This window comes from Gossypium hirsutum, chromosome D08 (assembly GCF_007990345.1).
Source record: "Gossypium hirsutum isolate 1008001.06 chromosome D08, Gossypium_hirsutum_v2.1, whole genome shotgun sequence".
NCBI lineage: Eukaryota > Viridiplantae > Streptophyta > Magnoliopsida > Malvales > Malvaceae > Gossypium > Gossypium hirsutum.
Window position 1 is genome coordinate 60,841,436 of NC_053444.1, and position 16,663 is coordinate 60,858,098.

At 32.3% G+C, this 16,663-nt stretch overlaps 1 protein-coding gene across 2 annotated transcripts; it reads left to right on the forward strand.

The window, feature by feature from the left end:
- Positions 1-7,422: 7,422 nt before the first annotated feature.
- LOC107936702 (probable LRR receptor-like serine/threonine-protein kinase At1g63430) lies at positions 7,423-11,949 on the forward strand. 2 transcript variants are annotated; one of them, XM_041098642.1, is made up of 13 exons: positions 7,423-7,857; positions 8,078-8,216; positions 8,337-8,408; positions 8,498-8,641; positions 8,740-8,889; positions 9,378-9,494; positions 9,580-9,644; positions 9,874-10,122; positions 10,218-10,423; positions 10,516-10,648; positions 10,730-10,887; positions 11,041-11,256; positions 11,406-11,949. In XM_041098642.1, exons 1-13 carry the CDS (start codon positions 7,773-7,775, stop codon positions 11,649-11,651), a joined length of 1,980 nt encoding a protein of 659 aa, XP_040954576.1. In that variant the 5' UTR covers positions 7,423-7,772; the 3' UTR covers positions 11,652-11,949. The 2 variants fall into 2 exon arrangements, with proteins under 2 accessions (XP_040954576.1, XP_040954577.1); XM_041098643.1 differs by lacking the exon at positions 7,423-7,857 and having other exon boundaries at positions 8,314-8,408.
- Positions 11,950-16,663: the final 4,714 nt, after the last annotated feature.

Here is a 16,663-nt window from a genome sequence, read left to right on the forward strand (position 1 = left end):
TTTGCCCAAACCCATATTTTGGGCTCATATTTTTACCCGAATCCTCCCATATTTCGGGCGGGCCGTCGGGCCGGACGACACCTCTATTAGAACTTGGATAACATTTGTCCAAGTTCATTATGGATGTTTTTAATAATGTTAATAATTTTCAAATAGTTTTCTATATTTTTTTTGTCCAAATTAATCTTGGAAGTGGTTTATTAAATATTTATTAAAAGTATTTACTTTTAGAATTTTTAAATATTTTTTGGTGTGATAAAATGTCACATCAGATCGAGGTATACGTGGTTTACCATATGCCGTTATTTGGTTGCTTCGTTAGTCACGTTATCACTCAAAAATAGAAATTGATAAAAATTTTAATAGAAAGATTAGTTTACTTTTTAGTCTAACATATAGAGGCTAATTTGCTCATTTTTTAAGTAGAGGGGATAAAATGCAATCTGAATCTTAGTACAAGGGCTTTTATGATACTTTTACCTAATCCAAATTTTAAAAAAAAAATCAAATCATCACTTAACAACACACGTGGATAAAATTTTTAATAGAAAGATCAATTTGCACTTTTTTAACGTGCAAAGACTAATTTATTTATTTTTTTAAATAAAAAGAACAAAATGTAATCTACCTCCTAATATAAAGGTCTCCACAATACTTTTATTTAATACTTGTTTTTCGAACCACTTGCATTTTATAGCTATCGCATAATCTAAATAGGGCGGCATGAAGTGAGGTTGGATGCATCCAATGTCCATAGAGGAGATAATTGTTTTCAAAATGACACATTTATAATAAACTAGGGCAAGTGACAAGGCAGAGCATACATACTATAATAAATTTGACAATATTCTTCCCGACCCGCTCTGTTTCCATCTTTAAATGATGCTTTATGAGACTTGAAATAGTATATCATAAAGCTTCCCATTGCTCTTAATTTGAGCTTTCCCTTTGAAACTACTCGACCTATTAAACTCAGCATTGTGACAATAGCCCTCACTGCTGGCCTATGAATCTTATGAATGACAAACTATAAAAATTTGTGACATTTTTTTAAAAAAAAATGCTTTTTAGTTTAACAACATGACTTTTAGGTAAATGAAAAAAACTTTATTCCCTTTCAACAATTACAGTACTTTGATTTACATAGTTTATTTTGAATTTTAAAATAATTTTTAAAAAAATTAATTGACTTCTTTTTTTAGATGTTTAAAGAGCATTTTTTAAGATTATGTTTGGACTAAACATATTTTTAAAATGGAGTAGTTTTTTTAATCCATTAACAGTGAAGTTTTAAAGTGTTTAGATAAATATAATAAAAAATTTATCAGATTCTTCATGATATAATCCTTTGCCACCACTGCGTGTGGACTGTGGAGTAATGAATTATTAAAAGGAAAAACATAAAACGGTGGTCCAGGTGAACTATATGCATATGCATGCATTGAAATAACTTGGAAGTCAATATATGATAAATATTCTACTTGCCCACCATATTCCTCAAAATATAAGTGGAAAATAATAATAATGTAAAAATATATTTATAAATATTTATATCGAAAACAAAACAAACTTTGGTTCAAATAATAAATTTGAGTCTGTGTTTGATTTTGATGTCTTAGTTTAAATTTCTTCAAAATGAATTTAAATAAAGAAATAATTTATATTACGATTAGACTTGTCTGTGGGTCGAGTCGGATTCGAGTTTGGTCTTGATAAAATTTTAGGCCTGTTTGATAGACTTGGACCCAGATAGAAAAATAGGCCTAAAATTTTGCCCAAGTCTGACCCAGATAAAAATGTTAAAACTCAAGCCCAACCTGACTCGGCTCGCCTGTATTAAATTTTTTATATTATTTTTATATAATTTTTTAAAATATAATACACTAAAAACCTTAAAATTAATGTTCCTCAACAAATTGAAAATAAATTAAAAAAATCTTTATACATAAATAACACTAAGATATGTGCAATTTAACAAGCAAAAGCCCCTAAAATAGTAGCAAAAATTAACAATAAATTAAGAGTTATACAATATGAAAACAATAATAAAAAAAAATGGTAGCAACATAATAGTGAAACAACAAGAAAGCAACATTTTTTTTTTCAAATTTGAGTTGAGTTGGGCCAGGCCAAAAAAGCATTACCCAATGCTCGGCCCGTTTTTTAAACGGGCTTTATTTTTTTATCCAAGCCCATTTTTTAAGCCTATATTTTTACCCAAACACTCACATTTTTCGAATGAGCCTTCAGGTTGAGCTGAGTGGCCTGGCTCATGGGCAAGTCTAATTAAAATGATTCTAAAAACTAAAGTTTCTCAGCATTAATAAAATTTTACCACATCATCAAATTTTAAAGTTATGAAATTATTATTATACACCCTAATATATTCAAACTACCCTCCAACTCTAGTTAATTATTTAAAAACATAAGTAATTACAATAAAAAAACATCCATAAGTAATTTATATGATTTTGAAATTAAGGGGTTTTTTTTACAAATTTTTAATCCCATAGTTTGTTGCCTTATCGTTTATAAAATTTTGATATTATTAAAAAATTTTCTCAATCAACGATTTCATCCATAATAAAAACTAGAATACAATCAGATTATTAAAAAAAAAATTGTAAATCTAATCATTGATAATCTGAAGCAACCTTTGTTAAATTTACGATTTATAATTTTAGATTGCAAAAATAAAGAATTGTTTTTTATTATAAATTTTTGAAAAGTAACCATTTTATTGAATTGAATCTCCAATAATAAGAATTGTGTAATTTTTAAAATTTCTATGTTATTTGATTTTTTTTTGTAGTTTACAATTCATATTTAGGATTTGTAGATGTATGTCCTTTCCAATAATATCGTCTTCAAAGTTTAAACTTCATTCTTTCTTTGAGAGTGCAATGTGACTTGCCACTACACCTAACACTTCTTAATATTTGATTTTTTATTTTAATTACTTAGGTTTTGAAATAATTTAATTAAAATTGGAGAGTAAACTAAATATGTAATAATTTCATGTCTTCAAATTTTGGTGATATGACGAAATTTTATTAATGTCTAAAAGCAGTAATTTCTAAATCGTTATTCCCATTTTAAAATTTTACTTTAATCATTTTAATCTAACAACTTCATTAAAAAAAAATTCCTTCTACTAGAAAAACTAAACTCTTCCCTTTGTAGTTGTACCCACATACTTACCTAAATATTTTGAAAACAAGTGAAATTTGTTAGGAAGAGTAGGCAGGTGGCATGTTTTCCAACACTATTAACATTACATATTCAACCTAACCCAGCGTCCATCGTCCCATCGTCTTTGTTTAACGTCTATCATCCTATAAATTTATCGGCTGTCATAGCTCAGTTTTATCTAAGGTTTCTGAAATGCATCATTCTATTCCTGATTTAATCGATGAAGATGTATAGATTTTAAATAAAAAAATATTGAAAATGATGGATGATATTTTTTTTAAAAAATTTTAAATTTACATATAATTTTTTTTTAAAAAAAAGAAAGATCTTTTGCAAGAATTGCAATGTATAAGGTTGTGAGTCGCTGATGATTAGAAAAAGGAAAGTAAAATTAGGTTAGGTTTAAGCACTTTTGTTAGTTGTAGTGTTAGATGGTGGGACAAATGCCACTAATCACAGTCCTACCTCATGGATTAACAATCAATTATCACACAAACTTCACCTTAGGAGACTATGTGAAAATATATGATAATTCAAACTTTTGCCAATCGCCATTATTTCACTTTTCATCCTTTCAAAACTGTAAATATAAGTTTTGTTGACACGATTAGATTGATGTTTTTTTTTGACAGGTGATTTTCTTTTTTATTTTAAAATATTATACTTGCGGATTCAATAAAAAAAATTAAGGGTTAACGATTAGAAATAAATTTTGAAATATAAAAAGAGTGAATGTACTTACGGGGTCTTTCTATTATAAGGATCTGATCAAATTAGCCATTCTATTACTAAATGGATCAATGTAATTCCTGCATTATTAAAAAGAACCAAACAAGGTCAAACTAGAATAGAATTAACATTTATTGTTTAACATAGTTGAAATTTTTTAAATTTTTATGGTTTTGTAAATGAAATCTTTTGTTAGGGATTAAATTGCAATTGAAAAAATAATTTTCTAGACATTTTTTATGCAACAAATGCTAACCCTGTTATAATTTGGACTTATTTAATTTTTTTAATAACAATGGACTAAATTGATCAATTTAATAATAAAATGATTAATTTGATCCAGTCCCTATAATATAATGACCTTTCGGGTACTTTAACCCCTCTCTATATATACACAGCATAGAGTATAATTTAACCATTAATTTAAGCACCCACAATTAAGAGGAGTATACAAAGATTTATCAAGAAAAAAGGAACCGCATCAAATCATGAGCAATCTTGGTTTTAAAGCTTTTAACCAAACTTAGAAAATTCTTTTTTTTCTTGAACCAACACTTACAAAATTCCTGTTGTTGAATCCAGTTAGAGAGTGAAGGAGACAGCTTATCCAATCCCACAGTGCCAAGCCATTAATATTCAGATTATTAGGCATACATTTTTGGCTTCTCAACCATTAAATTAGATTTAGGATTAGGTTTAGGATCGCCCAAAAAGTTTTGAAACTGAAATGATACTTTGATTTTGCTTTTACCAAAGATTATTATATTGTAAGGGAAAAGTGGACACCAAAGAGGAGGACCAACCTTATTGTCTAAGACATTAAATCTCACGATTGCAGAAAAATGGCCAATTCTGATGAGGTGCTGCTTGCTAAGGGAAACTAATTAATGGTAGAAATGTGACAGTAAGCCATAAGGTTCAGTGACTTTTAATTAAATAACACAGCTTTAATTTGACCCAAATCTGAAATGGATTTGAGAGTTGAGTAGTTAAGTTGGGGTTATCGGTAAAATCCGAATCATACGTTAAAATTTTAAATTGATCATTTGAAATGAAGTGAATACTTTTTTTGAAAAGAGGATGCATAGGTCCTTTTTTAGACCGTCGGCATAGAGCATATATATTAATTGCTTGCCCTTTCTGCCTCGCTTCACCATATGAAATTATTATTTTACCCTTATGCAGTTGTAGCTATTAAAAAGGTAAAAATGTGTTTATAAAAAAAAGTCATGTTTGATGTTTAAATAATTTTTCTTGAAAAATTATGTTTAAATACTTTCTTGCCTTTAAAAATATTCAAAATATTAGAAATAACTAAAAAAAATAAATTGAAGCAAGGGGGTATGAAGTGAGGTTGGATGCATCCAACATCCACGAAGGAGATAATTATTTTCAAAAGTATACATCTATAATAAAGTATACATACTGTAATGAATTTGACAATATCCATCCCGATCTGCTCTATTGCCATCTTTAAATAATACTTTATGAAACTTGAAATTGTATATCATAAAGCTTATCCATTGCTCTTAATTTGAGCTTTCCCTTTGAAAGTACTCAACCTCTTAAACTCTTTTGCTTGGGAGCATTGTGACAAAGGGCCCTTCAAGCTTAAACAAACACAATGTCCATGTCTAGTGTCACCCACCCTTTGGATTTATCTATCTATTTTTATGCAAAAAGATTTTCACCAATACATAGCAAACCATAAAAGGCAAATTCCCCATCACAATAATTAAAAAGAAAAACCCTAAAGTTAGTCAATTTTAAATGGTCCATAAATTCCCACTTTAATAATAATTTCCCACTTTAATTATATCATTTTCTATTCATGCACTATGTCTATTCATTTATAAATGTGCTATTTGATTATCCTATGGTTTTTTAAAGTCATGAAAATTCCTTTTATGCTGTTTTGAGTTTTGGGATTTTATTATTATTATTTGAAGATAGGACTGGTTGTGTGTCCATGTCTCTCATAGCCCTTATTGCTTGCCTATCACAAACTATACAATTTTGTGACATTTTTTGGCTTTCTTTTTTTTCTAGGTTCAAAGACATTTTTGGCTTTTGGTTGAAGCTTTAACAAAAGGAGAAGCTTTTCTTTTGAAAAAGCTTTTTAGTTTGACATGATCACTTTTAGGTAAATGAATTTTTTTTTATTCCCTTTCAACAATCACACATTTCGTGTTTTTGATTTACATAGCTTATTTTGAAATTTAAAAAAAAAAATTTAATTGGCTTACTTATAATTCGTTTTCACAAATACAATAAAATTATGTTTAGATCAAGAATTTGAAGGAAAACTTTCATTTCTAACTAGGATTTTAATATGGATAATTATCCTATACACTATTAATCGAGTAAAAAACACTCCACAAACGAATTTGTGTTGATGTCATTTATTTTTAAGTTTGTGAATTTTTTTAACCATTAACCGTGGATAGAATAATTACCCTTTTAAATTTCCAAAAATAAATTAATTTATTGAGATAAATATGATAGAAAATTTAATTTTTTTAACTAATTTCAAAAAGTTACTCAAAACCCTATTCAAAATTCTACTAAAGATTCAAATTTTTTTTAAATTCATTTTATTTAATACATGTGATCTAACAAGAAGATAAAAAATGAATTTCTAAATGTAATTTTATTTAATTCCAATATACCTTTTTATATTTTATGTTATTTATGAAATTTTAGTAACTTAAATTGTTTCTAAAAATAATCACAAATACTAGAATTTTAAAAACGATACATATTAGAGATTTTTTAAATTCTAGCATCTTAATATAGCTTATGCCCAATCTATTACTTACTCTATCAAGTTGTTATTTAAATACTTATTATATGGAGTTGTAATATTATAGTATATGAAAGAAAGTATGTGCCTTTCACATTTGCAATTTATCGTAATATAGTAAGAATGGTGAGTATTACATTTTATTTGTTATGCACGTTCAACGTTTATTCTATTAAATTTTATGTTTTATTACATGGACCAAGTATGACAATATAAGATTTTTAGTCCAAATTTATGAACCAATGAAGTCTCAAATCGAGTTGCCAAAATGATGGTAAAAGTATTATAGAAACCTTTATAATAAGAGTCAAATTGCATTTTACCTCATGTACGATAGATAAAAAAGTAACCTAATACAAAATAACCAAATAATTACACAAGGCATGTCACGTACACATCATGCTAACGTATATGGACTAAATTGTCTATATTTTAAATATAAAGAACAAAATACAATCTATACAAAAACTTTCGTGATACTTTTATCCCAAAATAAGTAAATTATTTATATATATTAATTTATGTTCGGGTTCTTGACTACGTAACACTCTACTTTTCTTTTCTTTTTTTTCTCATAAACAATGGCATCAAATAATTTTGTAGATGAAAGAAAATTATAGTTATTTATGTGATGTTGAAAACCAAATCTAATTTTATTATTAAAAGTCAAAAACCAAAACAAAACCTCTCTTTGAATCCAAGTTTTCGCTCACATCTGTTCTTTGTCTTGTTTTAGTTTACTCAAAAGACTTCACTTTTTCTCTACTCCTTAGTATCGTATTGTCTTTTTCTTAACAAGTGATTTGCTTTCGTGGGTGGTTGCAATTTCTTGAATTTAAACCCACTACTTTAGTATTCCTACCATCTTCATTTCTTCTTTATTTTTTGTTTTTGCTTTCTTTCATTTTTTTTTTCTATACTTAACAAAGCAACCCCATTTTTCAGCTGATTACTATTCAGTGTCTTCATAAACCCCACATCTTCTACTCCCTTCTTTCTTTCTGGTTGATGAATTCTACTTGCCGGTCATAAAACAGAGTAGAAAACTATGAGACCGTACATTTATTTCTTGCTTTTGTTTCTTGGCTATGGAGTTTCTTTAGCCACTTGCAGTTTTTTCCCTACTAATGAAGGTAACTAGCTTTTTTCTTTTTCTTTTGTTTTCCAAGATATAAGTTGGTTTCTCGGAAAATGTTGGTAGATATAAGGGCATTAAACTGTTAATCATGTCTCTCACAGTGTTCAAATTTATTCTTTTAGATTTCTGTTGTTGAATTTTAGGGGATTCCTATAATTCTAGGTTCAATATTTCTCACTGAGCTGGGAACTTTCTTTTTTCTTTCTTTTTTAAAGTTTGGGCTCTTACAACATTTAAAGAAGCTATATATGAAGACCCACATCTGGTTTTGTCAAACTGGAATGCTTTAGATGCTGATCCATGTAACTGGTTTGGGATTACTTGTAATCCAGAGAGGCAACATGTTACAAAGATGTAAGTATATGATCTGCCAACTTTTCCAAGTTCTTTAACCAGTTTTGATCCCATTTAAATGGTGGATATCTACGCAATTTGATGCCTTTTTTCATAGTCATGTCTCTCGTTATGTTGCAGAAACATAACCGGTTCATCTTTGAAGGGATTTCTTGCACCAGAAATAGGCCAAATTACCAACTTGCTAGAACTGTATGTTTTTCTTAGTCTTTATTTGTTCAAAATGATGCTTTTGGTTCAACTTTTACAATGGTTGATGTATACTTTCATGTGTTTTGTAGAACTTTACATGACAACAATCTGATTGGAACAATACCTAAAGAACTAGGCTTTTTGAAGTCCCTCAAAGTGTTGGATTTGGGGATGAATCAACTGACTGGTCCTATTCCTCCGGAGCTAGGGAATTTGTCCGGTGTGACGAAGCTGTAATGAACATTTCATGTGTTTTGTTTTAAGGAAGTGTTTTTTTTTGTTTGGCCATTTATGCATTTTTTTCATATTTCGGTTTCCTTTGTTATCACAGAAACCTTCAGTCAAATCGGTTAACAGGGAGCCTGCCTGCTGAACTTGGGAATTTAGAGAATCTTCAGGAACTTATCCTCGATCGAAATAAGCTTCAAGGAACTGTTCCTGCTGCTAGCAATTCAGCATTTTCAGCCAAGATGCATGGAATGTAAGCAGAATATTGTGAAAATGGAATTATGTTCTATTGATCTCTGAAGAACAATTCTATTTGATGAACTTCTCATTAGGAAATATGCCCAATATACCTTCTTAATGAACAGTTCTAGTTTCTAGACATACAATTCTGGTAGAAAACAGTACTATATTTGTTGGTGTTAATCCATCATCATTGCAAATTCTGAAAATAAGCCAGCGGCAACTATCTTTGCAAAATGCGGAGGATGAATATCCGTTAAATAGAATGCCAAATGTGCTATCTAGAATTTTATGGTCGGATACGGCAAACTCTCAACTTTACCTACTTTCAGAGTATATTTTTCACCCTTAGAACTTGAATGCTAGTTTAAAGTTAAAAGACCACTATATGGGGTCATAGAAGTTGAAAATATTGCAGGCTTCTTCTCTAGAAATTTAGCCGCCCAAGTTAAATCATGTTACTATTTAAGAGTTGATTGCTCGTAATTCTTTTCACTTCAGGTATGCCTCTCATTCAAACTTAACTGGACTTTGTCGCTCATCTCGGTTAAAAGTGGTGGATGTCTCCTACAATTATTTGGTTGGAAGCATACCTAAGTGTTTGACAAACCTTCCAAAGTATACTTTCTTTGCCTTTGTCATAGATCCATTTTGGCTTCTTTTTTATCCAGTTGCCTCATGTTATCCCTTATGATTAATGCAGCGCAAGCTTTCAAGGGAACTGTCTTCGGGACAAAGATGTTAAACAGCGTCCTAGCACACAATGTGGTATGTATTACATCTTACCTTTGGCAGTGGCGTGGATGATGATATTTGAACAGAAACTTATGTCCTTGGCTAAGTCAAACTGACTATTATCGACATCTTGAACTTCAAAATTCATGAATTTATTTATTTATTTATCACTCTTAGTTATGCAAACTGATGATTTTATGACCATTAGAATATTTCAGTATTGACACTGAAGTAATTGACAATGACAGTATTCCTTATTTAGGTGCTTTTCCATCCAAAAGTCACCAAGTGCCCAAAAGTAAGCATCGGCCTACTGAAGACGTTCCAAAGCATCAGAAAGAATCAAAACCTACCTGGCTCTTAGCTCTTGAAATCGCAACAGGAATCACGGTGGGTTCTCTCTTTCTTGTTGCCCTCCGTACTGCTTTCCATAGATGCAATAGCAAGCCTGCAATCATAATCCCTTGGAAGAAATCAGCGAGTGAGAAGGAACAGTTGGCAGTATATGTAGGTTAGTTTGCTACATGTGACATTATCTACTGCTCAAATTAACTTCGGTAGTGTACTTTTCGGAGCAATATTGATTCACATTGTGATTTTCTGCAGATTCTGAGTTGTTGAAAGATGTGACTAAATATAGCAGACAAGAGCTTGAAGTAGCTTGTGAAGACTTCAGCAACATCATCGGTTCCTCTCTGGACAGTTTGGTCTACAAAGGCACCATGAAGGGTGGTCCTGAAATTGCTGTGATATCCCTCTCCATTAAAGAGGAGCACTGGACAGGCTACCTTGAGCTATATTTCCAGAGAGAGGTACTTGTTATTACATTTAATAGTTTCGTTGTATAATGAGCAAAACTTGGAGTGATCTGGTTCTGGGTTTTTTGGTTCAAATTTCTATTCAGGTAGCAGATTTGGCAAGATTGAATCATGATAGTGTAGGGAAACTACTAGGATACTGTAGGGAGATCAGTCCATTTACAAGGATGCTTGTTTTTGAATATGCATCAAATGGAACACTTCACGAGCATTTGCATTGTAAGCATACTCTTTCTTGCTCACATATAATGATAAACATTTTTATATTGGTATTTATCCGAGTAATTGATTTTAATGCAGATGGAGAAGGATCCCAACTATCTTGGACAAGACGTATGAGAATTATTCTCGGCATTGCTCGAGGACTCAAGTATCTTCATGCAGAACTTGAGCCACCATTCACTATATCAGAGTTAAACTCTAGTGCTGTGTATCTTACAGAGGATTTTTCCCCCAAGGTATCTCCTTACCTCTTTTATTTATGAGCATCTAATATTTATATTCATAAGAAGGGATACTCGAGTTAGGATCATTTCAACCTTATCTAAAGGAGGTTGCTGTGCGGTAAAATTCTATTGTCATGCCTAAAGTCTTGGTATCTGGTGATGCAGTTGGTTGATTTTGAAAGTTGGAAGACTATTATTGCTAGATCAGAAAAGAACTCTGGTTCTATTGGCAGCAATGGAGCCATGTGTCTACTTCCCAGTTCTGTGGAGAATCGTCATCTTGATATCCAGGGAAACATACATGCTTTTGGCATACTTCTACTCGAGATAATCAGTGGTAGGCCTCCATTTTGCAAGGACAGGGGGTCTTTGATAGATTGGGTAAGCAATCTTTCTAAATGCTTTAACTTTTTTTATCTATGTTACTCGTCGGAGTAACATAGAAACTTATATAATCTTTGCAAACAAACAAAGCTTTTAGCTTTTCGATATGCTCCGCAACATTTAAGTTGCCTCCCTACATATTACAGGCCAAGGACTATCTTGAACTACCGGATGTAATGTCTCATATTGTGGACCCTGAACTAAAGCATTTCACGTACGATGACCTCAAACTCATCTGCGAAATCATAAGCCTTTGCATTCATCCAGACATTTCGAGACGGCCATCCATGCAGGAAATAAGCCTCATGCTCGAGAGCAGCATTGACACGTCGGTATCTATTGAGCTCAAGTCATCTTCTTTGGCATGGGCTGAACTTGCTCTTTCATCATGATTAATTGAAGCTGCTAACCACACTATTAGATCAAAATACATACAGTTTTACCCTTTTTTTTCCCTTCCTTTCAATCTTTGTAAATGCTGTACGCCAAAAGAAACATTTGGGGTTCATCTAGTTACTGAAAAATCCCACTTCATTTGTATACCTTGGATGTTTTCAGAATTTTTTCTTTTCTGAAAATAACAATACAACTGGTTTAGTTCTTTTCCCATGGATCAGTGTACACTCAGTTTCACTATATGTGTAAATTAAGCTCGTTGTCCCCACTTATAAAATGAAATTGTTGGCTGTTTATTTTGTCATATGGAATAGCAAAAAGAACCCATTAGCTGTGGGCTAAGGATCTCGAGTTACTTTTTCTGTTTCGATTTTGGTAAATCTCTTTTCTTCTTTGCGCATTGCTATTATTTGTTTCTTTTCTCCTTTCTCTATGGCCGGTTTCCTACACGATATGTTTAGCAAGCTTTCTTTCGTGGAGGAAGAAGGCATTGTTTTAGAAAATGTCATCCCGGAGGTGGACCTATGGGTGGTGGGGAAGCTTTCTGGTCCTAAAACGATCAAGGAGGTATTTCCCGGGTTTTCAAAAATGTGTGATACATAAATAAACTTGTGGTTTTCTCTGCACTTGGCCCAAACGTTTTTCTGTTTAAGTTTGGCGAAATGAATTATAAGGAGAAATTCCTTAAAATGGGGTTGTGGAATTTTGATCCACATATCCTAGTCCTCAAGAGCATTGAGGGGACTTTTGGTCCAAATAATCATAATTTATCATTGGTGGGCTTGTGGATATGTGTTTACGAGGTACTGGTAGGATGGATGAAGCGAGAAATAGTAGTTCGAAGTGGACAAGTATAGGGTGACATCGACGCGATCGATTGGAATAAATCATGTGGGGGTTGGACAGAATACTTTGTTTTGCGAGTACACATTGATATCACCTAGCCTCTAGGCATGTGATTTTACTTGGATCGAAAGATGATGGGTCCAAGTGTTATGCTTTGGTCAAATATGAACGATTAGCAACGTTTTGTTATAAGTGTGGTATAATTGGCCACTTGGTGGATTCTTGTGTGATGTCAAAAGGCCTATGCGATGAAAATTGTGAAGTTTTCCAATATGAGGGATTGGATGTGTGTGCCTCTATTCGCAAGATCTTCTAGGGGCATTTGTATCCAAAGAAAACGAAGGTTGGAATTTTTTCCAAAAGAGTGTTAGAGCGATTCAACTGCAAAGGATGGTAATGGGTCTTTTGTGGAGGGCAATTCAACCTTTACACATGAAGAAGGGAGGGAAAGACCGAATATGAATGTTCAAGGGGGAGCTAATTTCATTTCGAGTTCCTCTTTTAAGGGGAAGGAGAAAGCTTTCCGAGATGGAAGGTTGCTTTGTTCCGGTAGCTAGATCTTCGATTAAAAAGCCTCGTGTCAAGACAATGAAAAATAAAGGGTCTACCAATTCGGGTGGTGATAATTTCACAACCAAAGCAGAGGAGGCTAATGATCAATCCCGATGTGAGCCATGAGGATTTTATGTTGGAATTGCCAAGGGCTTGGGAACCCTCGAACAATTCATGCTCTTAAAAGGCTTATAGCCTCCAATAACCCACAATTAATTTTTCTTTGTGAAACTAGGCTATTAGATAATGAGGTCGAAAGCATAAAACGTCGATGTTTAATGCATGGTTGTATCCATTTTAATTCTAATAATAGATCCAACGGCCTTCTGCTTTTATGGGTGTTAATTTTTCAATAATTTTACTTTTTTACTCTCCTAATCACATTGATGTTGACATTAAGGTAAATGGTGGATTTTCATTTCGATTTATAGGCTTCTATGGCCATAACATCTCTTCTCAAAGGATTCATTCTTGAAATTTAATTAAATCAATTAAATGGGCTTCAAATAAACTGTGGCTTATAGGTGGAGATTCTAATGAGATCCTTAATGGATCAGAAAAACAATGTGGTAGAAGGAGGCCCTAAGCCCAAATGTATGCTTTTGGTGATGCTCTCAGTGAAGTAGAGCTAGTGGACATCACGCCCAACTATGGACGTTTGACATGGACTATTAAAAGGGGTAATGCAAGATGGTTAAAGAAATGTTGGGTCGATTTGTGGCCTCTTTAGACTAAATAGGATCTTTTCCTAATATTTGTACTTCTAATGAGCCACATACGGCGTCAGATCATTTCTCAATTCTTTTGGATACTGAAGGTTTGAGTTAGAGGATTGAAAGACGAATAGAAAAAGGCCACTTTCGTTTTGAGGAGTGTTGGGCCTCGAAATTGTATTCTAGCTTGATTGCATTGACAACTACGTGAATGTGTTTATGAATGCTAAATTTGATAAGCCTTTTGAGGCTAAGGAAATCTTAGTATCTTTGAAACAGATGACCCCTAACAAAGCTCCTGAGTTTGATGGGCTGAATGGTTTGTTTTTTAAGACATTGAGATGTGATTGGACAAGATAATATCCGCTAGTGCCTAGATTTGCTGAATGGTAACATGGATATGGTTGAGGTGAATCAAACAATTATTGTCTTGATCCCAAAAGTGGCCCAACTAGATGATCTGTCTAAATTCAAACCCATTAGCCTTTGTAATTAGTTGGTCTCAAAAAACACTAGCTAACCGGTTGAAAGTTATTCTCTCTATGTGCATACATGCGAATCAGAGTGCTTTGTACCAGAAAGAATGATACAAGATAATGAAATTGTGGCTCATGAAATTATCCACTATGTTCGGTGTTCTAAGAACAGTTCGAATAAAAGATGTGCCCTAAAGCTTGACATGAGTAAAGCTTATGATTGAGTGAAATTGGGGGTTTTTTGAAGGCTGTTATGGCACGAATGTGATTCTCTAATAATTGGACTCGTTTAATTATGAGTTGTGTTTCAACCATGTCATTCTGTGTGAAGTTTAATGGCCAACTTACCAACTTCTTTCATCTTGAAAGAGGGTTGCAAAAAGGTGACCCATTATCCCATTATTTGTTCCTCTTATGCATACAAGGTTTATCGGCCTTGCTTAAAAGGGCTCAAGATAACAATTGGTTAAAGGGATTTGAGTTAGCCAACGGGGGCTAAGGGTGAACTGTCTCTTCTTTGTAGATGATAGTTTGTTTTTTCTTCGGAACAAGTAGTTTGCTTTTTCTTCAGAACAAGGAAAAGAAGGCTAGAGCTGTAAAGTATATTTTGGCTTTGTTTGAGAGGAACTCGAGGCAGAAGATTAATTTGGAGAAATCGTCAATCTATTTTAGTCGCAATACTCGTATGAGTCTAGAAGTCTTCTTAATTTTGTTCTGAAAGTCTGTGTTGTTGAAGATTTTGACTCCTATTTGGGTCTACCCCTAGTGGTGGGTAAAAAATAAAACATGCGTTTAAATGGGTGGTGGATTGCATTTTTAAGCATGGCCAGAGTTGGACGAAACATCTTTTTTTTCTTATAGTGGTAAGGAGATTTTTATTAAATCAGTATTACAAACTATTCCAACTTATAGTCTATTTTTCTATTGCCGAAAGGTATTACGGATGATATCACTAAGGCAATTAGGAAATTTTGGTGGGCAAAAGCGGGAGCAGATAAGGGTTGAACGATATTAGGCTAGAAACAAACGAGAAAACCCAAGGGCATCACTACATGAAAATAGGTTTTTTAGTGATGTTTTTAAAGCTTTTTGCGACGTTTATAAAAATATAACGGTGAAACTTGAATAGCCACAAAAAATGTTGCAATAAAAACTGTCGTAGAAGATAGCGGTGTTTGTCCAAAAACACCACTAAAGGTAAAGATAGTTTGAGACATTGGCATTGGAAATGTCACTAATTGCAAACCTTTTCACGGCGTTTGTCATTAAAACGTTTCTGAGTACATGAACCTTTTGTGGTGTTTGAATATACAAATGTTGCTGAATGTAGGACTTTTTGCGGCATTTTTAAGAAAAAAATGCCACTAAATGTATTTTATTAAAAATTACACTACACTAGAAATTGTTTTTTTTTCAAATTTATGGTATTTTTGACATTATTATATAAAATAATATATAATTCATAAATTTCAAATATTACATATACAAATTCTTGAAATATACAAGTTTTAATAAATCAAATATAACATACATTAAAAATTTATACAAAGATTTCACTCTAAATACAATGTAAAACAAAGTTAACAAAGACACCCCTATTACAACCAATATCAAGCAAACTATGATGTCCAAAAATATTCATGTAAGAGAACGAAGCTAAGTAAATTTCTTTACAATATCTCGGTTCCCTAACTTGCTTCTTTCTTTCCTTTAAAAGAATCAACTGAGTGAGGACATCATCAAGTTTCTTTATTCGAAATAATCATTAATTTATCCAAAAAAATAAGAACATAAGTTCAAGGCAGAAAGAAAAGCATCATATATGTTGATACATAGTATCAACCGGAGTGAAAAATGGGAAGATAGGGTGGTCTTGAAGAAGGTTTTGGAGTAGGGAGACAGAAGACTTTCTAGAGAAGAAGAATATAAGCCATGTGTTAAAGCTAGATGTCGATAATAACAATATAGAAAGATCGCAAAGTAATAAGAAAGAAAAATAAAACACACAGATTTTATGTGGAAACTCTTTCGGGAAAAAATTACGGGCAGAAGAGAAGAAAATTCACTAATGTTGAAAATCAAATAATATAATAGGAGTTTCGACTACATCTATTTAAAGGTTGAAAAACCTTATTCTAATCAATGTCAAATAGAAGAAGAGTAGTTTTATATTGATTCTAGTTGTGCAATCAATGTCAAATAGAAGAAGAGTAATTTTATACGGATTCTACTTGTGCAGCTTGGTCTGTACCATGGCTTACCCTCGGTGCGAGGATCTATTGGGCTACGACCTTAAACCCACCACAGATCTCCTAGTTTTACCACTATATTATTTCTTTAACAGGAATATAGGTCACAGAACTCTAACACCATGGACTCTTCTACTTACGTGTCTACCTCAAATAAAGTGTTTAGGATTAC

Bases quoted from the DNA above. Each gene is read 5' to 3' on its own strand.
- LOC107936702 (XM_041098642.1), top strand. From the start codon at position 7,773: ATGAGACCGTACATTTATTTCTTGCTTTTGTTTCTTGGCTATGGAGTT. The intron at 8,409-8,497 runs GTATGTTTTTCT...TGTGTTTTGTAG, and splicing joins ATTACCAACTTGCTAGAACT to AACTTTACATGACAACAATC. The intron at 9,645-9,873 runs GTATGTATTACA...TTCCTTATTTAG, and splicing joins GCGTCCTAGCACACAATGTG to GTGCTTTTCCATCCAAAAGT.